We start from the raw sequence: 26120 nt of genomic DNA, 5'->3' as shown, positions 1-26120 counted from the left end.
CTACATCATTTAGAATAAATACAAAATTTAAAAAAGAAAATAAATACCCGCCCGGTCGGGCGGGTCATGGTCTAGTTCCTATTGAATAATAAATCTAATACGAAGAGAATGGAAAAACAAAGAAAACGGAAAAAATCTTGTCAACATTTTTTATTTCTTTCTTGTTTTTTTTGTTGATTCTCTTGTGTGTTTTAAGGTGATTTTTAACAACCTTTGACAAGATGAGGAATACAAATCGGGAAAATGTACTTTGATTTTCTTGCTTGTCCTTGTCTTGATCTCATCCATGGGAAGCATCCACTTCCTCTCTTCTTATTTTTCTCCATTTGTTTTTCTCCTTCTTCACTCGTCTCTTGCTCTTTTTCTCCTTTTCCTTTTATCAACTCTTGCTTCTCTTCTTCTTTTTTACTCATCCCTTGCTTCTCTTTTTCTTCTTCTTCTTCTTCTTCTTCTTTTTTAGGCATCTCGTGCTTTTCTTCTTCCTTTTCATCCTCTGTCAACTTTAAATCCTGAAAAAACCAAATTGCTCATCGTTAACATATATATCTCAAGAACTACCTTACGTTGAGCCTAAGATTGCTATAGTTCACAGGTTTTAGTGGTCTTTTGGGCAATACTTATAGTTTCAGGTCCAAAACGTAGATGACGATTTTAAATAGAGTGAGATTATTAACTGCTATTTGGTTAGTTTGAATTTGAAATTTGACCCATATACATCTTAGATGATAGTCCAACAACATACGGTCTAGTTATTTTAAACATTTGTCGGAAAGCATTTTCCGGGTGAAAAAATGTGATGGTTAGTACATTTTGTACTATTAAGTGTATTTTTTGGGGTGTTGTTAAAAAAAGAGTGTATTTTTTGGGGATCGACCAAATTAACCGATAAAAACATCCCCTAGTCTATATTTGAGAAGTGATTTGTCACATGTCTTCTCTACAATCGTTTTCACAAAAAAATTGTGACGTGGCTATTAACATTGATGACATGTCATATAGTTAAATATGACATGGACAATTACATTTAATGCTGATATATATTTTTGGAAATTTTGTAGAATATGGTAATAACTCATAAATCATCACTAAAATAAATATATTCAAATATGACATTTAGAATTTCGAAATATTATATAAGTTTACTTTTATAATTATAAAATTTTTATTATCTAAAAGTTTCTAAATTTTCTAAATTAAAAAAAAATAAATCGTAATATCATTAGTTTCTTTTAGATATCTACAAATTATGTAAATATTATTTAGTTTTAATTTTTGATAACTATACAATTTTATATGATTTTTAGTAATTTAGTACAAGTTGATTTAATACATTTAACCAAATGAAATAAATAATTTTTTTATCTAAGATTTTAACTTTATAAATATACATATATATTCTTAAATATAATTTAAAATAAAAAAATATTTTCTCTTAATTTTATGCTTAATTAATGGTATTTATATTAATTATTGGTAAAAGTAATAAAATATATAATATTAATAAATTACATTTTAAAATATAAAATTTAACTTTCAAAAAAATTCATCACTACACATGGTGCAGGAAAACACCTAAATTAATAATTGTGACATGGCTACTAAAATTGATGACATGTTTTAAGATTAATATGACATGAAAAATTATATTTAATGTTAATTTATATTTTTGGTAAAATTTTTAAAATATGGTAATAACTCATATATTACATTTATTGTCGATTTATATTTTTGGACTTTTTTAAAACATGGTAATAACTCATAAATCATCATTATAATAAATATATTCAATTATGGCATTTCAAATTTCGGATTATCATTTAAATTAAAAATATTTCAAAAATATATACATATTTTTAGAAAATTATAAAAAAAAAAAATCATAAAATCAAATTAAATCGTAAAATCATTAGTGTCTTATATATATCTACAGATTTTATAATATTTTTAATTTTAATTTTTGACAATAAAGCAATTTTACATATTGATTTAATATATTTAATTAAAATAAATAGATAGGAAAATCTACCTAAGATTATAATTTTAAATATATACATGCACATTCTTAAATATAATTCAAAATAAAAAAAATTATTTTTATCTTAATTTTAATGTTCAGTTAAATCAAATTTGTATTAAAATATTTATAAGAAAAAAAAATTTATAATATTAATAAAATAATTTAGACATTTTTCTATAAGATAATAATATTTCTAGATTATAAAAGATTGATTATACATAAACATATATAAATTATCTATCAAATTTTAAAATATAGACTTATATATTTTATCAAAAACATATATAATTATACATAATATATTTATGAACCTAAGGTAAACTAAAAATAATGTAATTAGTAAAATCGTTTTATTTTAGTCTAATTATAACCAAAACATTATGATTAAAAAATGATATAGCCCAATATACCAAATGCAAGTAATGATATCAATCAAAATATGAACAACTAAATCAACCAATTATTATGACGTATCTATTTTGCATATATTCATATACGTGAATAAATTTTCAATATTTTACAAGTTATGTTTATTAATGAATATCTGATTTACTTTTTTTATTTTTCTAAAATAAGATATATCAAATTATACAAAATTTTATGAAATATATTTACAAATATAAGAGGATAAACTGAATTATCTACTAATACGATAATTTTAACCTAATGAGAAAAATCATCATTAATTTAACCGTCTATATACAACTCAAAATAAATAAAAAATAAAAAGTTGAAATAATACAAAATATCATACTTAAAACATAAAGATATTTAATACAATTTTTTATACATACAAATAAAAGATTACTTAAACATATAAACAAACAAAGTAAAAATACTTATTTGTAAATATTTATTCCCGTGTATAAACACGGGAGAATCACCTAGTTTTAAAAATTATAATTTGTGCCTTCTCAAGTTACGAAATCATACTTAGTTAGACTTCGAGTCTTTGAATATAAATGTATAGGTACATAAATGTATGCACATCTATATGTAGGGATGTCAAGTGGACCTAATGACCATCGATTAGCCGTTGCCAAGAAAAAGAGACCATCTATCTTATTAAATAGAAAATTTGTAATGGACCTAACTATTATTTTGTAAGATTTTAAATTAAATGCACACTATCTTATATAGGTATATGATATCCACATGAATTCATTAATAGACTGAGATTTTTTCTTTTATTTTGTTGGTTTTAGGAAATAAATGGTCCAACGCTAATTAAAAGATTTGAAATATATTTATGTTCATAATCATACGATTAGCAACTCCATCTTTTCTTTATTTAAGTTAGTGCATAGTTGCATACGATTATTGTTTAAAATTGTCATCGGGCTCTACATAACATATTATGTACAAATATATGTACATATTCTATTTACCTCTATATTACGTAATGTGTAATATTATTAAAATTGAATTTAAATACCACCAAACCTTAAGAATGCATATAAACATTTCTTTGAGAATATATCTTCTCTATTAAAAGAGAAGTATCATTTTTATCTACTATAAAATAGTCATATGATAATAATTTTATTATAAAATAATTTTAATTAGAATTTTATTAAAAAAATAAAATAAAATAAAACCAAATTTTATTATATTAGTCTACTGTAAAATGTTCATTATAATTTTTTGTCTACATAAATATATAAAATACCAAAATTTTAACAAATGTTTTGACTAATTATTTTATATTAGTTTAATATCTTAATAAAATTGAAATTATGTGTATATGTACGGGTCTGAATAATAATGTTAACTAGACATATAAATATAAATATAACTATTATAAAACTAAAAATATATAACACTAAAAAATATTAAATTTATTTATAAAACCTGTTTAATAGATTAACAAAATGACCCATAATTCTATATTTACAATTATGGGTGATTTCGCTTATAAGATATATTAGGAAATTGCCTTAGAGAATATTTGTGTAGTATATATTCGATGCATATAATTATTTACATAACAAATATAGATATCTCGAATTTTACTTTCAAAGAAAACATTTTATGGAAAAACACATTCACCAAGTCATTACAATTATACATAATATCTCGGTAACCATATACTGTGATTTGGTATTTATTATAAATTACTTAATTAGTTTAGTTAATATATCAGTGGTACATTATTGTTATCCTAAAACTAAACTATAAATACTGTTTTTCTACATCATTTTTACATCCCACGATCACCTCAAAATAATAATAATAATAAAATGACGAAACTAAACACTTTTTGTTTATATATCACACATATAATATATTAGACACCAGAATATAATAAAATTCACCGAGTAATTATGTAATAATTATTTTTTAAATAATTAACTTTATAATGTACAAAAAATCAAAAAAAAAGTTTTCATAACAATAAAAAATTATATCTCATGCTTCCAAAAAATATGAAAACCCGCCCGACCGGGCGGGTCATGATCTAGTGAAAAGTTAAGACGAAATCTAAATTGTCTGACCAAATTAGATCTACAAATTAAATTTGTCTAATGGGATTGAAACCCATTAATTTCGAATTAGATGGACTAAACCATTTGGACATAACGTCCAGTAAACCTAAAAATATAAGGTTTTTTATGTAAAAAAAAAGAAGAAAGTAAAATCAGAAAATAAAAAACATATTTTCCGTTAATTTTTCAAAATCATATTTTCAGTCAAAGTTGTAAAATCATATTTTTTGCCAAAACTGCAAAATCATATTTTTTTTAAAAAAATCTAAAAATCACGTTTTTCTGCCAAACCCATAAAGTCATGTTTTTCATCAAAATCGTAAAATCATGTTTTCCTATTAAAACCTTAAAATCATGTTTTTCCGTCAAAACCGTAAAATTATATTTTCCGATAAAACCGTAAAATCATATTTTCCGATAAAACCGTAAAATCATGTTTTCTGCCAAAACCGTAAAATCATGTTTTCTCGCCAAAACCGTAAAATCATGTTTTTTCGCCAAAACCGTAAAATCATATTTTCCGCCAAAACCGTAAAATCATATTTTCTCGCCAAAACCATAAAATCATGTTTTCTACCAAAACGTTAAAATCACATATTTTCTACCAAACATTGAAATCACATTTTCCGTTAAAAGTTAAAACCAATGCCTTACAAAACATAATGAAGTCATGTTAAATATTTTTTTGTATATTAAGCTTGATCTTTTTAATTGAACTCTGCGAAAAAAATCATTCGGAATGGTCCATTTTCTGTTTGGACAATTTAGAATAGGTGCAGTTTCAATTTAACAAATAGTGTCCAATACACTGAGTTGTCTATTTAAACATGCTCATTTGAATATAGATAGCCCATTTGACATCCGTGCCTATATGTATGTATTATACAGATAGATAATGTATAAAATATCCAAATGGTAGTCACGTGAGTTGGGACACAAAATCTAGGAATGGGGTCTAATGAAAGATTTTTTTTTCCATGAATTGATAGCATATGATTATACATTTTTGTGCATTCTCTGACTGTCAGTCATGTGTACTATGTTTTCGTATATTGTGAAAAGAATTCAAATCTTAAAATGAATCCTATAACATAATGTATAGAAAACACTAAGGTGGAAGAGTGTTATCGTTGTCTATTTCTATGATCGTAATAACATCTCCAAAATGACTTTCTGTTTTAGAGTTTGCAAAGCTCTAAATTTAAAATTTCAATGTATTTTTTTCCAAAATAAAAACTTTAAATCTAACTTTAAAATTATTTGTATTTTATACTATAGTCCATATATTTGTTATAAGTCCATATATTTGTTATAATTTATATAAATTCATAAAACTTATAAATAACTAGCACATATATAAAAATATCACATTAATATTAATTAATAAAATTTTATAGTAAATATATAAATTATAAATAAATACATAACTAAATAATAAACTACAAGAAAAAAAAACACTACATTTTGAATCTTACAAAACTTCATATTTAAAGTTTAAAGATGTTTTTAAACTTCATATTTGAAGTTTAAATATATTTTAAACCTTAAAACTTCTTATTTTAAGGTTTATATTTAGTTTCATGTGTAAAACTAAAATTTATGAAAACAAATATGAAATATTATAAGATATGATTTTAAAAAAGTTAAAATGATAAACAACAAAATATATAAGAATATAAAATGTAATATGTAATTGTAAATACCAAAATGCAAATAAAAATGTAAAACTTCAAATTTGAAGTTTTAAGTAATGACACTATATATTTGAAGTTTCATTACTAAAAACTTCAAATTTGAAATTTTGAAATTTCATTTTGGAAAACAAAAAATTTCAAATATAAAATTATGGAGTGTCTTTTGGAGATGCTCTGACATTGCTACTATAATCATTTGTTTGGTGTTTTTCTTACCTTGCGAAATAATCTAATTATTGATGCACGAGCATTTCAAAATGTTGTGCAATTAATGACTTCCGTACCTTTTTTCATGGACCTCATGGTAGGGAATTATGCAGTTTTTCGAATACTTTAGTAGTTTTGTGACGTTTTTTATGTTCCTTAGCATTTAATGCAGTTTTGAAATAATCATTTAACGAGTCTTTCTGATGAAAAGAATATATGAAAATCAATATCAATAAATAAACAAAGAAATTTGTAAGCTTTAAAAAAAATTAAACGATACATAGAGTTTTTAAAAATCAGTCACCTCGAAAATGATATGTTTGAAACAGTGTTTTTGTGTGTGTTTCTGTCTTTTTATTACAGATCATATTTTTGTTTTTTCTGTTAAAAATAACAGTTATATTCAAGAACTATAAAATATTTTCTCAATTTTCCAAATAATATCATTTTGAAATTTTATTTTTGTTTCAAAAATAGTTGTTTTATATCTTTAACGTAAAATTTAAAGAAAAACTAGTTTTAGCCATATTGTTCTAATTAATGTGATAGTTAGAAAGATAAAATTATTTGATATATAAACTGAGGGTAAAATAGAAAAATTTAAATAATTTTTAATATGTATAAAATTTCAAAGGGCACTTTATATAGAAAAAAATGAAGTATATATTTTCGTAAAGTGGGGAATTAGCGCATTAATGAGAGTAGTCAGAAAATTTTGGAAGAATTGGTGAAGACCGTTACATATGAACATATATTATACGGATTTAAAAGTACCTCTGGTTGACCTTCCATATTGAGATTGAAGTCCACCGGCGAATCATAAGCTTCCGCATATCTTTTCAGCGACCGTTCCATGATCGGAGGCGTCTCTGCCGGACTAGGGCTACCGGAGCTACTATCCACCGAGGTACTCTTAATGCCCACATCTAGTTTCAGCCCCACAACTTTCTCTTCAGCTAAAAGAACACCCCACAATTTTATTTTTATCAGAAGAAAAACAATTAATAAAGAAGAAAACAAACTTCAAGACAACCAAACTTTTCAACTAACAAATGGGGACATATTTAAAATTCAATTACCTCGAACAAGAACAGGATCAAGAACATAAAGATCCTCGTGAATGACTCTGACGTTATGATTATTATTATTGGTTTTATTTTGATCAATCTTCGTCAATGGATTGGGCTTAGGGTAGTGAAGAGGAGCAGACATGGTGGTCAAGTTTCTGAAAGATCTTGCACGTAATGTTTTAGAAGACAAACACTCCATTGGAACTTCTCCAGACAATGGATTGCATATATATTTCTCTGCTTCGTTCCACTTTGAATTCAAAGCAAACCCTTCTTGTGTTAACCATTCTATCTTATTATACATTGTCTTTGCTTGTAACGCTGCAAAACAAAAACAAAACAAAATTGAATATTTCTCCTGTTTTGAATGCTGTTTTGATTCAAAATAACGCTTTGCTTGCTACTTAGAAACTTACCCTTGAGTGCATTAGTGAATGAATATGTTGATGGATCAATCTCTTCTGTTTATAAAAAATATTAGAAATTTAAACATTTTCAGGATAAATAACTTGTGAAAACATTAAGATAGAGAGAAAGAATGGTTGTGTTTCAAAAAAAAAAAAAGAGAGAAACAATGGTAAGGTTTTAGCCACCTTTGAGAGTGTAGCCAGGAGATGAGGCAGTGCTTGAGATGTTGTTTACGTTTGTTCTTGAAGAAGACTTGTGACAATCTTCTCGAAAGCTGCCAACATATGAAGCAGAGAACCTTCTGGAAGTCGGGTTTTCGCGGATGAACCGAGCTCTTCGATCCCACTCTCTTAGGTTCATAAACTCAGGCTCTTCCCCTGGCAGAGCCATTGGAAGCGAAAATTCCTCTTCCTTTTCGAAAGAGCAAAAAGCTAATTAAGGAGGGAGAATGAAGCAATCAGGCAGCACCTTTGAAAAGATATATACTCTCTTTTTTTTTTTGAAAAGTGAATTATTTGGGTTACTTATCTATTACAAAAAAATTATATTGGATATTTATATTAAATTTATTTTGTGTCTCTTGACAGATTAAAAATACTGTAATTTTTTTGAAAAAAAAGTAGAGAAATGCGTATGAGGTTGTTAATCATATTGACTGCTTGCCCTGTACTGAAAAAATCTTACTATATAGCAGTTTTGTTTTTTTCGTGGGTGTAATCCATTTATAGGAATCAAACTCACTTGGCATTTTCTGCTATATTGTTGTAGTTTCTATTTAAAATGTAAAGAATGGTCCTTCGTTCTTTTCAGTGTTTTGAATTCAAATTTTGTATATATTATATTTTTAAATTTTTAATATATACTCCCTCCGTTTCGAATTATAAGTCGTTTTGGAGCGAAATTTTCGTTTCAAAATAAGTGTCGTTTTATGATTTCAATGCAAAATTTATTGACTTTTTAATCTAATCTATTTTTCTATTGGTTGAAATCTAATTAGCTGTATTGGTAATGATGTTTTTATCTAGTAAATACACAAAATTTAATGTTTTATTAATCTGTGTGCCGAAGTCTATAACGACAAATAAATTGAAACGGAGGGAGTATATGCCACAAGTAAGTTTATATTATTGTTCTGCCTATTGAAACTTTTGATTGAATTTACTTTTAATGATTGTCCCCAAATGCAAAAATAAATGAATGGAAGGTTAGATATTAATCATATATCAATAATAATTTATATAGTCAACTTGGAATGGTAGTTCGAAATATATGTGAGTTTACTGTTTTCATCCCCTTATTATTAAAAGAGAAGCAATTTTTAAAAATAACCTTGCTTTGATATTTTAATTACAAATCTGCTATTTTGATGATGTGTCAAACCCACATTTCTTCTCAGCCTTTTTAGTTAAAACACTTTTAATTACTAGCATATTTACGATTCTTGCCATTGGCACTCATTTTGCATATTTTCTTTAATACTCCCTCTGTTCCTAAATATAGGATTTTTTGGAGTTTTTCTTTGTTCCACAATATAAGATTTTCTATATTTTTAAGGTAGTTTTGTATACTTTTGAGGTTTTTTTTTTATTAAAAGTTGAACTGATTAAACTTTATTGGTAGACAGTTATTGGAAAGTGTGTAAGTGATATAAATAATTAAATAAAGTGCAAATAATTATTATAGTCTTAATAAACGTGAAAAGTGTAGAAAATCCTATATTTAGGAACAGAGGGAGTACATTATAACATAAGCCAATATACGATAGGCAATTGTTAAGCTGAATCTTTTCTATTATTTAATGCACAATCTTGAAAACTATGAATTAGTGGCTTATTATCGAGTCAATTTCCATTAACTCCCACTAAATATAAACAAGAAGCATATTTTCTTATGAGCACAATCGTCTAATACAATTTGGAGTTCATGATCGCGACGGTGATGTGAGATCAACTGAATTCTGGAATCAGACGACAGCTCCCATGAACTAAAACTCACGAAACAAAAACCCATCAACGAAAATCGAACTAGAAAAAGAAGATAATGTTGTGCGACCAGTACAAGGAGAAACGGAGAAGGGTTTCTGAGAAAAAAAAATAATTTCGATTCCTCCGTGTATAGCTCCCTCATTCTGTTGGGTTGGAAATCTCATAACACATTCTGGGTTTTAGTATAAGCTCTTTCGACGGGTCCTCAATTCATCGCTATGCATGCAAATTGCTCATAAACTGTTCGTTAAAATGCGCCAGAGAGGTTAAGTCTCAATACTGTTGGTTTTGGTGTGTATATAAGAGGCTTCTGTAGCAGTTTTGATATGAATCAGCTTTTGAGACTTGTGGGTGAGGTTAAAGAGTCTAACTTTAACATCATTGGATCTATTATTTCAATGTTGATTCTCCATGGTCTTTGTAAATCTTCGAGAGAAATGGATGCCTTCTACATTTTGGAAGAGCTAAGAAACATAGATTGCAAACCAGATTTGATGGTTGATAGAATCATAGCTGAAGCTTTGTAGTAACTGGGAAAATATATAAGAGACAGGTTGCCTTAAAGAAGAAGAGAAAGCTTTAATGGCATCTAGGAACAGTGTTTACAGAGATTTCATCTTGGATTTGATCTCTGCTAAATGTTTAAGGGAGGCTAAGATAATTGTGATCTTCGATCTGTTGATTAATGAGTGCATGTCTATCAATGAACAAATGATGTCATATAGTAATATAGTTTACCTACGTTCACAAAAAAATAATATAGTTCACTTTTACCAAACAGAAACATACATATAGTTCATCTTTTATTTTTATTTGTTCTTTTTATGTAATAAGAAGAAGGTCCAAATGAAAGTGTCTGAAACGACATTTTCAATTGAAACATGGCCATCAAATATGGCTAGGCAGAAGTAGTATGCGTGTCGTCCGCGTTGACCCACGTCGCAGACATCGTGATGTGTGGTTTATGAGCTTTTTACAAATTTTCCCCTCATCTTTAGCATCTTATAGGCTTGCTTATTATTATATATGAGCAGCTTGCTAAACATATAGATAAGTTCATTAGTGGTTGCTTTTTATTTACAGAGAAGTCTTTTAGTCTGCTTGAGTCGTGGTATGGCATGGAGAGATTTTAAAAGTATGCTTCTTCATTCAATTTTGTTTTTGTTTTTTTTCTTCTTCTTCATTTAGTTTAGTTAAGAGCTAATGGAATCTGACTCAATGATAAGAGATTAATTCATTCTTCATATATCTACTATTTGCTTAATTAAACAGAACATATTGTTTAACTTATGTATGTCCAACGGAAATTATGAACGAAATTTATTGTAAATTTATTTATTTTCTTAACGTTTTACCCTGCGCAAGGCGCAGGTCTCTAACTAGTTAATTTATTATCTCTTAAATCTTAGCCCGTACGTAATAGTTCTACTATTCAAGTGACAGTAGTATTATTGGACACATTATTTATGAGTTGAAAAAATTAGGCCCTATTTTGGAAATGTATGTGATGTTTTATATATGGGTGGTTAATGACCACGTGACATTTCACCAAATATAATAGTGTACACATCAAATGAAATGTTAAAAGCATGATAGTAAATAAAACAATTTTTAATAAATCTTTATAGAAAACGACTTAATACTCACTTTAGTTGGTTATACATGAACAGGACTAGTTTAAGTTATCGTAGTCGAGAGTGTTTTTTCTTAATCAAATCACCCATTCATTTTTTCTCTTATATAAGTAAATTTAATTAGTACCACATTTAGATTATTTTCTTTAAAACAATTCATTAGCTTATCACCAACTATAAATTTTTTACAATATAACATAGTTGCAACTTATACTTTTCATAACAATATATAAGAAGACTTAATTTCCTTGACTGCATTTCTGTCTACAAAGTAATGAGTATTAACATAAAATCATCCCATTTTGTAATCAGATTTTTTTTTAGTATTGATGGACCAACGAAAATTGTTGTTGGCCAACGAGATGGACCAAAGGAGAGATGATGGCACATGGTGAGGAGGTTGGAAGAATGTGAAGAATGGATAGGGTGATATGGAGTTCAGCCTGATGGAGTTACATACAATATGGTATATTTAAGATGTAAAATGGTGTGTGTATGTGTATGGAGTAGAGTTGTTTTCAATAACATGGTCTTCTTTTGTTTGGTTATAGCGAGGCAAATTAATTTGATGTGTAATCGAGTGGACTCTATATAATAGTGGTTGTGTGGTCGTACACATATCAATATCCATGTCCATGTGAACGTCACATTCATCATAGTTGTACATGTGATGAAGATGACTAACTTTCAACTATTCATCGACTCTTCCGAGAATATGTGAGTCTTGAATCATGAATGTGTGAACGGTCAATCCGAATTGAACTTTCATTCATATGCTTTTTGATATATTTTTCATCATATTGTTATAAGCGTATGAAAATTTTGAATATGAAATTTGGACTTAGGAAATCCTTCGGACTTTAAGACGAGCTCTGAACCTTGGGAGTGGAGTGTTCAAGCCAAGCAGAAATAAATCCAATAAATACTCTGACAAAAAAAATCCAATAAATACTAATCCAAAAACAGAATAAATTTGAAAGCGGTTTAAACTAGAGTACTCTTTAAACTATATACGAGTTGAGTTTAGTTTGTCTATGTCATTAAAACAAAAGTAAAACAAAACTACATCAATACTCGAATTAAAGCATCAGATGTTCGAGTACTGGCATGTTGTAGATATATGAATGATCAATCCGTGGTTGATATGTGTTAAAGCATCAGACGTTCGAGTACTGGCATGTTGCAGATATATGAATGATCAATCCGTGGTTGATATGTGTGCAAGAGTTGTTTCAAGAACTTGGTTCAAGGATATAAAAACCCGACCGAATAAAAACTATTCAGATTAAACCGGAGCAACTCAAGCTAGGGCCCACAATAGAAACTAATGATTGTGGTGGGAGCAGAAGAGGCATGCAAATGTAGGCATCACTTGTGAGTTGTGACAGGTGAAATATGGAAGGAAATGGTTCATTAAGATATCTCCAATAACGATACCAAACTTTTTTTTTTTGGTTAAAATGTTAAGATAACGATACCAAACTTAGTGTTTTGGTATCATAATTTTTTTAACCATCTTTAACAATGATACTAAATTTTACACTAAAATTTATATATTATTTAATGTTTTCAGTTTTAAATTTTTTATTATTTGTAATTAATAAATAATTATTTTATCACTTTAAGTTTATTATTTATATGTTTATTATTTGTAAATGATAATAGTCATTTAGTGATTTATTTTTATAATAAAAATAAAAATTTAGTTTTTTATATTATTACGTGTAATACTATTCATCATACTAAATCTTTAAAATACATATTTTATTATGTTTCATTTATCACATTACACCAAATTTAATAAGATGGTATCAATTTGGATATCTTATAGGAGATGAAATTACATCAAATTTATTATTTTCGTGTCTTATTGAAAATAACCTAATATAATATTTGTCCTTCTCTTTTTTCTTTCTTCTTTCTGCAGATGGATTTTTTCTTCTTATTATTCATTTCGCAATATCACATTGTTTTTTGAAAACAAGGGCTACCAACATCACACTGTTATTGTTTTTCGTTTTGTTAATTATCACACTATTATTGTTATCACTTGGTATCTTTTCTTTGTCTAATTTTCTGTTCATCCAAAAAACATTGTTCCCACGAAATGCAAATTTGAGCCGATATTTTGGTGTTTTGCAGTATTAATCATGGCAGTTTCTCTTCTGACTATACTCTAGATTCTTGACCCGTTTTTCTAAAAGACATGTATATTTTTTGTTTTAATTTTCTTTCTAAACTTTTATATTTTTATATTTTGTATTTTTTATAATTATATTTATGTTTTTATAATCATATTGTATATAATTAAATCTGTTTACATGATATATTTAAATAATCATTTAGATAAACTTATAAAATAAATTAGACATAACATTTTCTCAATTGATCATAATCCAATTTTAATAGTATTAATTGATTATGTTAGTTACGACTTATAGATATGATCAACACTATATCCAGTTTTAATAGTATAAATTAGACTTACGAACCACTTTTCAAATGTGATCAACGCTATATTTATTTCAGGAGATAGTACATTTTTTGTCATCAGGAGATAGTACATATCCATGTGAAAATTTTATTCGTTTTTTTTTGAAAATTTTATTCGTTTGACCCCATGGAAAATTTTAAAAACATTTCAAACAAGTTGTGGATGATAGAAGATTTAAAGGTCGATCAAAAAATTAATTCTAATTCCTATTAGGAGGATTTGTTGGGACATAAATTTTTGTAGAGTTTATAAATTTTAAAAGTTGATGTATTTTTAAAGTTAAGTGGATTAAGAAAATATATATGCATTGACTTACAAAATTTGATCATGACTTTTGTAAGTTGCTACTTTATGATTCATGCTATTTTTATCATTCACTTTGTAAATTTAATATATGATTAAGAAATTTTTTAAAATAAATAAATAAATACTGAAAATTTAAAAACATTTTTAAATAGTTTAAAAAGAATTTTATAATTTAAAAATAAAAATTTGAATATTTTTTTTAAAAATTGAAAACAGTTGTACAAAATTGAAAAAACATCCAAAAATAATTTCCAAAAAATAAAAAGTTTAAATTCAAAAACGTATAATTCAAAATATATAGTTTTTATTTTTATTTAATTATAAAACTAAAATATAATTATAAATTCAAAAATTAATTATATATAAATTTTCCTAAGATTTTTAAAATCAATAAACCATTAACAATGGAATCTCAAAAATTTCAAAGTTGATGAGAATTTATTTCCCAATTAACCCCCTTAAAAGTAGTTAATTTGTACTTTGTCTAGAATTATTCAAATTTATTAGATTTTAAATTACTAAGAATTGTGGAATTAATACTTGAAAACGTAAATATCATTAACCGAGTGAAATATTTAGCAATTAGCAGAACGCATTTTGCTCGCGCTATCATCATTAATTTATTATCATAAATAAAAATCCACATCCAGACTTGATTAATGTGCGTTTGTAAACAAAAAATAAGTCCGAACAAAAAAGTTTGGCCACAAGGCCAATATGTAAAATCAATAGCGTTGTCAAAAGAAAAAAAAAAGTAAAATCAATAGCCACATGCGTGTTGTAGATTAGAATTTGAGTTCTAATCCTTCGTTGTGTTACCCCGGTATGGGTTCTAGTTGTTTTTCTTTTGGGTTTTGTATTTGGAGATTTCATGATGTCTCCCAGTTTATGTAGCAGACGTATTCTCAGAGACTCAGACGGAAAATTGTTTTTTGAATATCGATGATTTCGGTAGCATGACGAGGGAACCCAATGGGTCAATAAACTAGTAGGTTTGTGAGATTAGACGTTGGTGACTTCGTAATATTTTTCAGTATTTGTGAAACTAATCGAAACGTTGAACTAATGGACAATAGTTTGCTGAAGGGTCCACGAAAACTACAAACATTTTGTTGTATGAAAAATACTCTAAATTTTGATGAATAAAAAAGAAACAAAAAATGTAAAACATATCTGTAAACAGATAGTACTTAATTATCACATAAACAATCATGTAACTGATAACTCGAGAGAAGTATATTCAATTTTGTAACAGCTGTATTTTGTATCAATATTTATATATGAGGGGTCCATAATAAAGATCAAGATATCGGATGCTTCACAAAACAGAAACTAATCACCCTCTATAAAGTCTATAATCAATGATTAATTAAACAAACTTGTATTACAAAGACGAAACTAGTACTGATGCGTTGAACCGTACAGTGTTTTCAGTTACGTACATAATCTTTGATTAGTCCAAGGCAAAGACACGGCCTGATGATACTTAAAGAACAAAACTTACATTCACCCCCTAAAGTGAATCTCTACATTCACCCACCAATAGAAATTAGTTAATTAAGATTTGATATCTCTTAAAAAAAGAAACCAAATAATAAAAATTTAATAAAATAAAATTATGTTTTTAGATAAATAAAAAATAGTAGCAATTATAAAAATATTTTTTTTAGTATTAATAAATCCGTCAAAAATACTAAACCCTAAACTCTAAATTCTAAATACTAAACCCTAAATTCTAAATACTAAACCCTAAACCCTTAGGGAAAGCCTGAACCATTGGGCAAATCCTATACCCTAAATCGTTAATCTTAAACCCTAAACCCTTAATCATAAACCATAATATTAAACCCTAAATTCTAAACACAAAACACTAAACCTTAAACCCTAAACTCTTTGACAAATATTAAATCATATACTCTTAATCCTAAACCATAAACCATTTTGAAATTTAGGATTTAAGGTTTAATATTAGAAGTTATGATTTAGGGTTTAGGGATTAAGATTTAGTTTATGATTTAAGGTTTGGTTAAAATTTAAGGGTTTAGGGTATAGGATTTACCCAAGGGTTCATGCTTTCCCTAAGGGTTTAGGGTTTAATATTTAGAGCTTAGGGTTTAGGGTTTATAATTTAGGGTTTAGGGTTTAGTATTTTCTGACGGATTTATCAATATTAAAAAGAATGTATTTTTTTGATGATTGATACTATTTTTTATTTATCTAAAAATATAATTTTATTTCATTAAATCATTATTATTTGGTTTCCTTTTTTAAGAGATATCAAATCTCAATTAACTAATTCCTATTGGTGAGTGAATGTAGAGGTTCACTTTAGGGGGTGAACCTAAGTTTTGTTCATACTTAAATCATGTTCAAATTCACTGTTACATGTAATCAATAATTATTGTGTAGCTAAATATCTATAAGAAAATTAATCACATCTCAGGAGACAAGATAAACAAGGTTGTCTGGATTATGCCAAACAGTTAGCATGCAGACATGCGTAAGTGCGCTCTACATCCTCGTTTGCTACTCCTTTTTTTTCTTTTTTTTTCTTTTCGAATTTTTTCTTTTTTTTTAACTACATGTATTGGAAAATGTTTATTTACAAGTGAATTTGATAAGAAAATAAAATAAAGTTATTTCAGGTGGACAGGAAAACTGAGGGAACGTGAACTTTGGAGAAAGCACAATTTCAAGACTTGTCTCTGAAAATGTTCTAAAAGGACTTGTCTGTTTTTTTTTAACTTTTTTTTTTGGATTAAAGAACTTGAAGCAAGGCCAGGTTCAAGTTATGTTTGATTGCATGGTGGAACACGAGAAAAGACATGTGGGATTGTGTTTCGCACCCTCTCAGAGTGACAATTGTATTAGTTTGGTTCGAATTGTCAAAACTTAAAAAAGAGTATAAAGCAATACTTCTTGAGTTTCGGTTTAATTGTCATTTATAGTAAATTTTTCCTTTTAAAATAAGTATCGTTTGAAAATTTCAATACAAAACTAATTAATAATATATTTTGTTAGTTGAGATATGGTTAAATATATAAGTGATGATGTTTTATTGGAAATATTGTAAAAGTAAATATTTGATTAATATGTGTATAAACATGAACGATAATTAAAATGAAATAGATGAAATGTTTCAATTTCTTGGATGTGATGAAGTCATTAATATACATTTTATCGGTTTTATCAAAAGTGTGTGTTTAATATCTTAAACATATACTATACTGTATTAACTGAAAATGTAACCATGCATGCATGTTACAAGTTCTCTACATATACACACCTCCACAAGTGAATTCTCCTTCAAATCACTTCTGTTTTTAGCTTACCCTAAAAAAACAAAGTATCGGTTCAGCGACTTCTGTTCAACAGATTGGTTATTTGGAAGCCTAAATATGGAAATGAAGAGGGAGATGATGAGCTCAGAGAAATCAAAGCAGAAGAAGAGATCAATAAGTAGAAGACTGGGGAAGTATATGAAAGAACAGAAGGGAAGGATTTACATCATCAGAAGGTGTGTGGTCATGCTCCTTTGTTGGCATGATTGATCCGGAAGAAAGAAAATTTAAACAATGCCAAGTTCTAATGTATGTATATATGCACATGCCATGCGTGAGTGTTGTCATATGTGTGTCTGCACAGCGAGGGAAGAGAATGGTGTTAGGGGTAGAGTTGTCCACCTGGACAGTCCTGCAGCGGCTCCAGCAGGTCATTAGACTGCGCGGGTTGGCCTGATGAATATTATGTGTATACAGTGTTTCATCAACCATGCAATTATATCGTATGAATAAGTTATGATAGTACATAAAATTGATTATCTAGAGATGTAGAATGATAGTGTTTTGGACTCGAGTTTCGTTGATTAGTATATAATGTATCATGAGTTTATAGACACAAATTTATGGTAACTTAAAATTATTAAAAACTAAAACATGTCAAAGATACATTTTCAAAGTTATACAAAACATTATTAGTGCCATAAATCGCAGTTCTGTTATTTCCCCAGTAATGTAACAAAACCAGTAAAGAAACAAAAACAAGATTTGGCACATGCCAGTAGAAGTATCTCTCTAGAAAACAAAGGGAATGAGCGCCTTGGTATGCTTGGGGAAGTCATCAAACTTAGAAAGATACCATCTTCTTGTAGCATAGCTCCGACCCATAAGATAGAAAGTAGTTCCCATAGCCCAAGAAAGGGAGTAAATAGTCTGAGAAATCATAAAGAATCCCCAAAACACAAGGACCTCGAACATGTAATGAGGGCATATAACTGTATCGAACAAACCACCTTTTGGTATCTTGTACTCTTTCTTCCCACCACCTTCACCTTCTGTCCTCAGCTTAGCTAGCAGAACATGGTGATAGAGATTCCCAACAATCCCCACCATAAACATGACAACTCCGGAGAATTTCAGATCCAAACCTGGCTGGGGTAGTCCCAGAGTGAAGCTTTGGCTGTATAACACCAACGCCGTGGATGAGAAATAGCCGCTTGATATGGTGAAAGCTACGTCTAGGGACATCCCTCCACTGTACTTATGAATGAACATAACCTGTTTCAGATGAAATGCGTCAAAACAGAGAAAGCTACAAGCAGTTGTGGTTTAATCAAATAAGTTTTACCTCCAAGACCCTTTTGAAGAAATGGAGGGACAGTGCGGATTTGAGAAGAAGGAGCCTGAGATCTACAGAAGGTGAGAGAAAGAAAGAAGCTGAAGCGGCTAGAAACGCTGGTGTATATAGACAAAGCATCCCGGTTCTGCTCGAGATGCTGCTGCCCAATCGCTGTTTTTGTGATGATGATGATGATGATCCGTTGTTGTTGTTGTTGAATTTTGAGTATTTCAGATTATTTCCTCTCATTTCCGACCAAACCATAAACGGCAGAGCGGCTAAACTAACGACGGTCATAGTAGTGAGCAATATCGACGGAGGCGGTGGATACAGAAAGCTAATCACCATTTCCATTCTTGTTTTGCTTTTGGAATAAGAAGAAAAGCAGCTTCTGCGATTTTGGATCCTCTCCAATTATCTTTCACTTATAGCCGCCACACTTTGGATCAAAGGAGATACCGACACGTTACTAGATGCAGTTACATATGATTAAACTGTTGTTTCTATCAAGATGGACCACACAGTCGTGTAGTAGAAATATAAAATTGTGTAAACAAACAAAACCTAACCTCACCAAACCTCCACTTGTGGGTGTGTAATGCGTGGACAAAGCTCATCTTCTCTTTTCCACTGTTTCTCCAAACAATATACGATGAACTTACGTGTTACCTTTTTCCATCGGTCAGTAGTGTGCATGGAAAGTTGCATACAGTATAGTATCTCTCGAAACATTTCAACATTTTCTCAATCAATAAAATACGAAAAGAATAGCCATGTTTAAAAACAGTTTGTAGGAATAATCCTCTCTTTTCTCCTCAAAACACACAAAATCGATAAAAACTGTAACAGCAGTTGAGAACAGATACAGATATCGAATCTTTCTAAAGGAGAGCATGTTGATCTCCACGAGATAACATGGATCAGTGATGTCAAAGTTGTTCAAAACCTGGAGCAGTAAATCACAAACAGATCAGTTAAATTGCAAAACCAAACCGCTTGATTTGTGACTTTTATTAATCAAAACAAGTGTACCTGAGGATGCACTATTTCAAAAAAAAATCACAAACTGATCAGTTAAATTGCAAAACCAAACCGCTTGATTTGTGACTTTATTAATCAAAACAAGTGTACCTGAGGATGCACTATTTCAAAAAAAAATCACAAACAGATCAGTTAAATTGCAAAACCAAACCGCTTGATTTGTGACTTTTATTAATCAAAACAAGTGTACCTGAGGATGCACTATTCCAAAAGTTTCCAACATGTTTCCCTTCGTAAATTATGGTGGATTGTCTACCAGGCCATGTATAACGTGAATAATACATAAATGTCTCTCAGTACCAGATTTTAAGCATCCATCATCCATGGCCAAGAAGATGAGTTGGGAAGAGGCAACGAGACTGAAATCAGTTTACCGCAAATCGAGATGTAGCACCACAGTGCAGTGCAGCGAGATGGCGACGATTGGATGCACCTACGTCTTTGGTTTCATTCAATAAGGCCACATCACCTATTTCAAAAATCTTGAAACAACAACAACAAATTTGATCAAGAGACCATTGTATTCAAAAACAATCTTGGCCTTGGTCAAATCTGTTGATGTACGTACACTCAATGAAGACATTCTTTGTCTGCAGGCTAATTGCTGAATGTGCACCGTTCTGAGAAAGAGAACCTTGATCAATTTCAGTTGACCCACGTACTTTACGGCAAAGATCACCATACCTTTTACTAAGTAGAAAACAGGGGACGACGTACGGGAGCTCTCAATTATGTGTAGATATTTTTTTCAACTTCAAATCTGACTGCGAAAAGGTAAGAAGATATATCAGAAAAGGGTACATTTTTAAGAATTAACATCTTCAGAAAGGTTGGAGGAGAGTAAATTTATTGAAGCTCATAGAAACCAGAGAGTAATATAACTTCATGATCTACCTTGTTGTTGTTATAGAAACCAGAGAGTAATACCGAAACGGAAACACAGATCCTCCAACTCTTCCTGCGCTACACATTTGAAAGAAGAAGAGACGAAATTTAAAATAAACAAACAAAACAAAACAGTAGTGGGGATTGAAGAAGGAAGAGTTTCTTTTAGTGAATTTTTACTCTAGGCATTCTCCAAGAGCCGCAGCGAACAAACGGTATCTGCCAACACTCACCGTAGCCATTCTCGGAATTTTCCTGAGAGTATTATCCACAAATGATAATTCGAGACACTCGTAAATTAGCAATCGATATATGGTTTTTCGTTATTAGATAAGCCTAACGAATGCAACTAGTTGACAAAGCAGGATGGATCGGTGGGAGACGCATTGAAATTGACGGAAACTTACCCTAACAAAGTGGCCGGAGCGTTTTGGACCGCGGCGACGGAGATGATGCAATGATCAGGAGGAGGATGTGACTCAACGCGCGAGTGGAGAATAAAATAAATAAAACGCGAATTTTTTTTTCTTGAACTACACGCGAATTTTATTATGTTAAAAATATAAATATAATTTCCACGTGTCTGAGTTATTTAACATTACGGTAATTTTTTTTTCTTTTTTTAGCGACCTACGGTAAATTATTAGGGAAATTTTGGAGAAATACATTATATGAGAACTAAATTTGAAAATTACACCATAATTTAAGTATTTTGAAAAATACACTTCCTTATATGTGAATTTACTAAATTATCCAATTGGAAAATTTCTTATTATTTTCAATGTTTCGTCATTATAGTTTATTTCATTTTAAATAACAAAATTAATATATCTTAAAACTGAAATCTCCGTAAGATCTACACAAAATCTTTTTAAATATATATAACTATATTTTTTTAGAAAATGGAGAACAAGCTAACGTCCTATATCTTCTTCTTCTTTATGATATTTTGTTCTCGAGTAATCTAGGAAGTTTTAATAATTGGTCTTTTCTATAAAGAACACACACAAACTAGAAATCTTAACTTCAAGATACACCAACATATATGAATGTGGATTATAGGGAAAATTTCTGAATCATTTTTATGGCTTTCATCTATGTCGCTTTTCACCTAACTATCACTTTTTCACCACAGTGTAAAGTACATCGATAAAAACTAGAGACTCCAATAAAATTCTAAAAAGACTTGCAAGGAGTTTATTGTGGAGGTTATTATACCTTTGAGATCGACATGCTCTAGATGCCTTTGTATTGATACATGATAATGTCCGAAGCTCATTATCATATACAACATATCATTAACAGACAGAGAAACAAGAACCATGTGAATTTTTGTTTTTGAAATGCATACACTAGCTCTCTAATGTCTCATAACAGGCATTAATTAGATAGAGAGCTATTCTGAAAATGAAGAAACGTCACAGAAAGAGAGAATTATATTATTATTATTATTATGTTGTTATTATTATTTTTTGAATATATATTGTAAATATTAAAATATCTCATTAGGATAGAAATGTCTTTTCATATTTACTAAAGTGTGGTTTTTAAAAAATAAAAATGAAAATGTAATTTTCAAAATTTAAACTAGTAATAGAGTATTTTTCAAATTATCCCAAATTATTATGCTCTTTTTATTTTTGGGTATCGATTTAACCAGAAACAGAAACTTACTAAATAAATATATGAAAGTAGGTCTTTGAAGCTGGCGAGTGCATGAATAATAATGAGGACTAGTTTTTGACCCGCACGCCCGTGCGGGTGTATGTTCTTCATAAGTATTTGTGATTTTCACTTGAATTTAAAAACATTCACAATACTGATTAACCGGTTGTATTCTTTTTTATTGTTTTTATTCATTTTACTGGTAAAAGTATTAAAGTATAAAAGATAGACTATTAAGTATAACCGTATGTGTTTTATAAAATTATAATATAATATAGATATTATGGTTAAAACTTAAAACTATATTTTAATTATGGTTCTACAGATTTAAAAAAACAAATACATTATATAGTCATGAACATGAAAATAATGAAAAGTTAATCGAAAACACATGCACTTATATTATTAAGATTTTGGCAATTTTATTTGAAACCCATTGAACAATATATGAAGCCCATGCCTGCAGAAAAAAATTCGAAGGCCATATAATTCAAAGCCCATATAAAATGGTTAATTTTAAGTAATTAAAATTGGTTTAAGGAGTGGCATATGATGGTAATTATTGAGGAAAATTCAGGGTTAAATACCATTTGTACTTTCCTTTTAATAGATTAGATAAGATAAGATGAATTGTTGGACTTGGAGCTTAAATCAGATGTTCATTAGCGGGAAATTAAATACATAAACATCCAAACTTACACCTAAAAGGGAGAAAGCATTAATTCAAACACTAACAACAACAACAACAACAACAACTACGATGAAGATGAGAATTAATTAGAACACCCAATTTTTATTTAAAACCACAACGATTAATTTTTTTAAAAAGGGATACTATAACTCCCAGTTTTATGCTCGAATGGGCTACTTCTTCATGCCGGTCTTCTCCTTCACAAGATTAACAGCGCCTCCTGCAGCCTCTGTTATCTTCTGCCCCGCCTACAAAACGTAAAATACATTTACATATAAAAGATATGAGATCTACGAACATGTACATTATTAGAGGAGCCGTATATTCATATTATCATCTATCTAAGGATCGCTTACGGTTTGCGCAGAAGCTCCAGCTGAGGTAGCAGCAACCTTGATCTTGTCCACCAGCACATTAGTCTTCTCCTATATTTACACACACCATTGTCCACACGAAATCAATTTTACATTCATTTACTAAGGTTCAAGATAATAAAAAAAAAATTTCTCTATTTTACAAAGTGTGATTGCTTCAACCGCAGTAACTGCATCTGATCAAAGTGTCAAAGAGAGAAAGAGACCTCAGCACGACCAGCGGCTTGACCGGCTTGGAAGCTCTGCTTGTTGTCTGCCATTTTTTTTTTAAAAACGATATATTTATTTATTATTGAATGTTTTTTGTTTTTGATTGATGAGGAGATATATGAGCTCATGGTTTGTATTTATAGGCGAGATACTTGTGTGGTGTTACTTGTATTCTCTATTCACGTGGGCAACGCATAGTGGTAGGATCAGTTTTGCCTTATGTCGGTAGCTGTTTATTGGCAATCGAGTACTCCACTTGTCAATTTTTGAGGGGTAGAGGATATTATATAACTCGTGTGGTTCTCTAGCCTCTTCTGTTTTCTTTTTATTTTACTAAAAAGACAACTATGTGAAAAATATCTCTGATGTACATATAGATATTATATGGTATTTTTGTCGTCTAATAATTTATATTTTCAGTACATACTAGATCATGACCCGCTCGACCGAGCGGGAGTCAATTTTCTTTTTTATCTTTGTTTTTACTAAATGTTATATATGATCGTAATGTGTATTAATATAAAATTTTGATAAATAACAATGTGTACTAATGTGTTTAAATAAGCAATGTGTTTAATTACTAAATCTGATTTTTAAATTTTATGATAACGTAAAGTAGATTTTTTATATTATTTAAAATATATAGTGCTATATATTTTGTATTTTCAACATTTATCATACAAAACTTACATTGGGGTATTATTTATATGAAAATATGTGTAACATAATATATTTATATATTATATAAACATATGCACATCCGCACGAGTTTTATTTTTAAAATATATTATATATTGTTTAGTTTTATGTAGTATCGAGTTTGTATAATTCAATTTTTTGTTTAAAGAACAATATCAAAATTGTCTTTCGTATGTAAAAATAACACTTTGCAAGCGCAAGTTGTGTTTTTTTATTGTAACACAAAATTTTATATAAAACTTATGTTTTTTGTACATTACGAATTTAATTTTTTAAAATAATTATTACGTAATTTCAAAGTGAATTTTATCTCTAAAGTCTAATATATTTTGTGTATAATGGTTCAAAGCATTTTCGATATATATTATATTTCAGTTTGGTTTGTTTTTAGTATTATTGTATAAGTATAATACTATACAATATTACTATTTTCTATACAATATATGAAGCTATGTGTTATTTGTTTTAGAAAGTAGATTAGGCCCAACGTAGTTATAAGAATAGTCATATCTTTATGTATATGTTATATGTCTATGACTTATCTACCTAATGTTATTAGTACTAATAAAATTAATATGGCTAATGAAAGTATACTGATCAATTTAAAATGAATTGTATAGGGTAATTATAGTACAATTAATATTTTTAGTATTCTTAGTATACATCTTATCTAAATCGACATGTAATAAATGTAAAAATTATATATGGAATATAGACAAAAAGAAGAACTGTATTTAAGGAAATACATCAATGCAAAGTTAGACTATGGTACGTATTATATATAAAGAATGAGACATTTAATTTAAATATATGAGGTCCACCTTTAAAAATCCATCTAGAAAAAGTTGTAATGTTTCTGTTTTAATAAGATAGATGTTTTTAGTTTTTTTATTAATACAGGGCGAAGTCTATGACTGTAAATAGAAATATGTAACGTGGGGTTTGGTTTGTTAATTTGCATATGCACTTGCCAAGCATTTCGTTTTATTAAGAAACTAAAAACCTCGTCGAATCTTTATCGAAAGAGAACGAATAGGAGTACTGGAGCAGCATAGGTGTGTTATATGAATCAGGAACCATGTTAACACACAGGATTTAACTATTTGAAAAGAAATGTGTATAACAGAAGAAAAATATTTCAAAGAAAAATGAGATGTTCAGAACACAAGTGTCCACGACACTAAAAATCCTTTATAGAACAAACTTTTATTACGTAGAATGAACTGTTGGGAAGCAAAAACACTTACGTCTAATTGTGTTGCATTAACTATTTTTCTTAGAGAAAACAAGTTCTATAAAACGTATAAAATACTGAGAAAGAACCAGACAAAATTACACCAAATATTTACGTATACAAGTGTAGAAGCTCTCTTACAAGAGACATATTGATACTGATAGGCCACAACAATATCATGAACTAAAATATACAGTTACGATGAGTACCATTCACATTAAAAAAACACGTCAACTGTTCTGTTTGTTCGGTTAGGAAAACGTAGACGTCTTTACGAAAATTATCTTGCATTCACTTTCGTCTCCTTCAATCCTGAGGCTAAACTAATTTCAACTTAGGCAGTTATTGTGACATGTAAAATTAAGTCTCACATTGGAGAATTAGACAATGAATGTCTAATATA

The 26120-nt window shown here is 28.8% G+C and overlaps 4 protein-coding genes and 2 long non-coding RNA genes across 7 annotated transcripts; 2 read left to right on the top strand and 4 right to left on the bottom strand.

The window, feature by feature from the left end:
• Nucleotides 1-135: 135 nt before the first annotated feature.
• LOC108817201 (chromatin modification-related protein EAF7) lies at nt 136-8516 on the bottom strand. Of its 2 annotated transcripts, none has more exons than XM_018589846.2 (5): nt 8068-8516; nt 7891-7935; nt 7484-7795; nt 7179-7360; nt 136-509 (listed from the first exon to the last, which is right to left on the bottom strand). In XM_018589846.2, exons 1-5 carry the CDS (start codon nt 8270-8272, stop codon nt 204-206), a joined length of 1050 nt encoding a protein of 349 aa, XP_018445348.2. In that variant the 5' UTR covers nt 8273-8516; the 3' UTR covers nt 136-203. The 2 variants fall into 2 exon arrangements, with proteins under 2 accessions (XP_018445348.2, XP_018445355.2); XM_018589853.2 differs by having other exon boundaries at nt 7891-7932; nt 8068-8377.
• A 2412-nt stretch (nt 8517-10928) lies between these two features.
• Nucleotides 10929-12125, top strand: LOC108841438 (uncharacterized). Its single transcript, XR_001948120.2, has 2 exons — nt 10929-11002; nt 11814-12125. It is a non-coding gene; the product is annotated as an uncharacterized LOC108841438 (long non-coding RNA).
• Nucleotides 12126-17699: 5574 nt separating this feature from the next.
• Nucleotides 17700-17852, top strand: LOC108841563 (small polypeptide DEVIL 1-like). The gene has a single exon (XM_018614316.2). The coding sequence runs from the start codon at nt 17700-17702 to the stop codon at nt 17850-17852; it is 153 nt and encodes a 50-aa protein (XP_018469818.2).
• A 350-nt stretch (nt 17853-18202) lies between these two features.
• On the bottom strand, nt 18203-20215 carry LOC108820266 (uncharacterized). Its single transcript, XM_057002925.1, has 5 exons — nt 20150-20215; nt 19951-20060; nt 19488-19864; nt 18928-19357; nt 18203-18857 (listed from the first exon to the last, which is right to left on the bottom strand). Exons 4-5 carry the CDS (start codon nt 19270-19272, stop codon nt 18375-18377), a joined length of 828 nt encoding a protein of 275 aa, XP_056858905.1. The 5' UTR covers nt 19273-19357; nt 19488-19864; nt 19951-20060; nt 20150-20215; the 3' UTR covers nt 18203-18374.
• Nucleotides 20216-20331: 116 nt separating this feature from the next.
• Nucleotides 20332-21360, bottom strand: LOC130507969 (uncharacterized). The gene is made up of 6 exons (XR_008942622.1): nt 21252-21360; nt 21025-21099; nt 20854-20922; nt 20677-20723; nt 20528-20579; nt 20332-20441 (listed from the first exon to the last, which is right to left on the bottom strand). It is a non-coding gene; the product is annotated as an uncharacterized LOC130507969 (long non-coding RNA).
• Nucleotides 21361-23148: 1788 nt separating this feature from the next.
• LOC108841714 (stress-induced protein KIN2) lies at nt 23149-23930 on the bottom strand. The gene is made up of 3 exons (XM_018614471.2): nt 23781-23930; nt 23557-23625; nt 23149-23448 (listed from the first exon to the last, which is right to left on the bottom strand). The coding sequence occupies exons 1-3, from the start codon at nt 23910-23912 to the stop codon at nt 23374-23376; spliced, it is 276 nt and encodes a 91-aa protein (XP_018469973.1). The 5' UTR covers nt 23913-23930; the 3' UTR covers nt 23149-23373.
• Between the last annotated feature and the right edge of the window lie 2190 nt (nt 23931-26120).

This window comes from Raphanus sativus, chromosome 2 (assembly GCF_000801105.2).
Source record: "Raphanus sativus cultivar WK10039 chromosome 2, ASM80110v3, whole genome shotgun sequence".
NCBI classification, from domain to species: domain Eukaryota; kingdom Viridiplantae; phylum Streptophyta; class Magnoliopsida; order Brassicales; family Brassicaceae; genus Raphanus; species Raphanus sativus.
The sequence above is the reverse complement of the archived record's forward strand: the minus strand, read 5'-3'. Positions and strand labels throughout refer to the sequence as shown.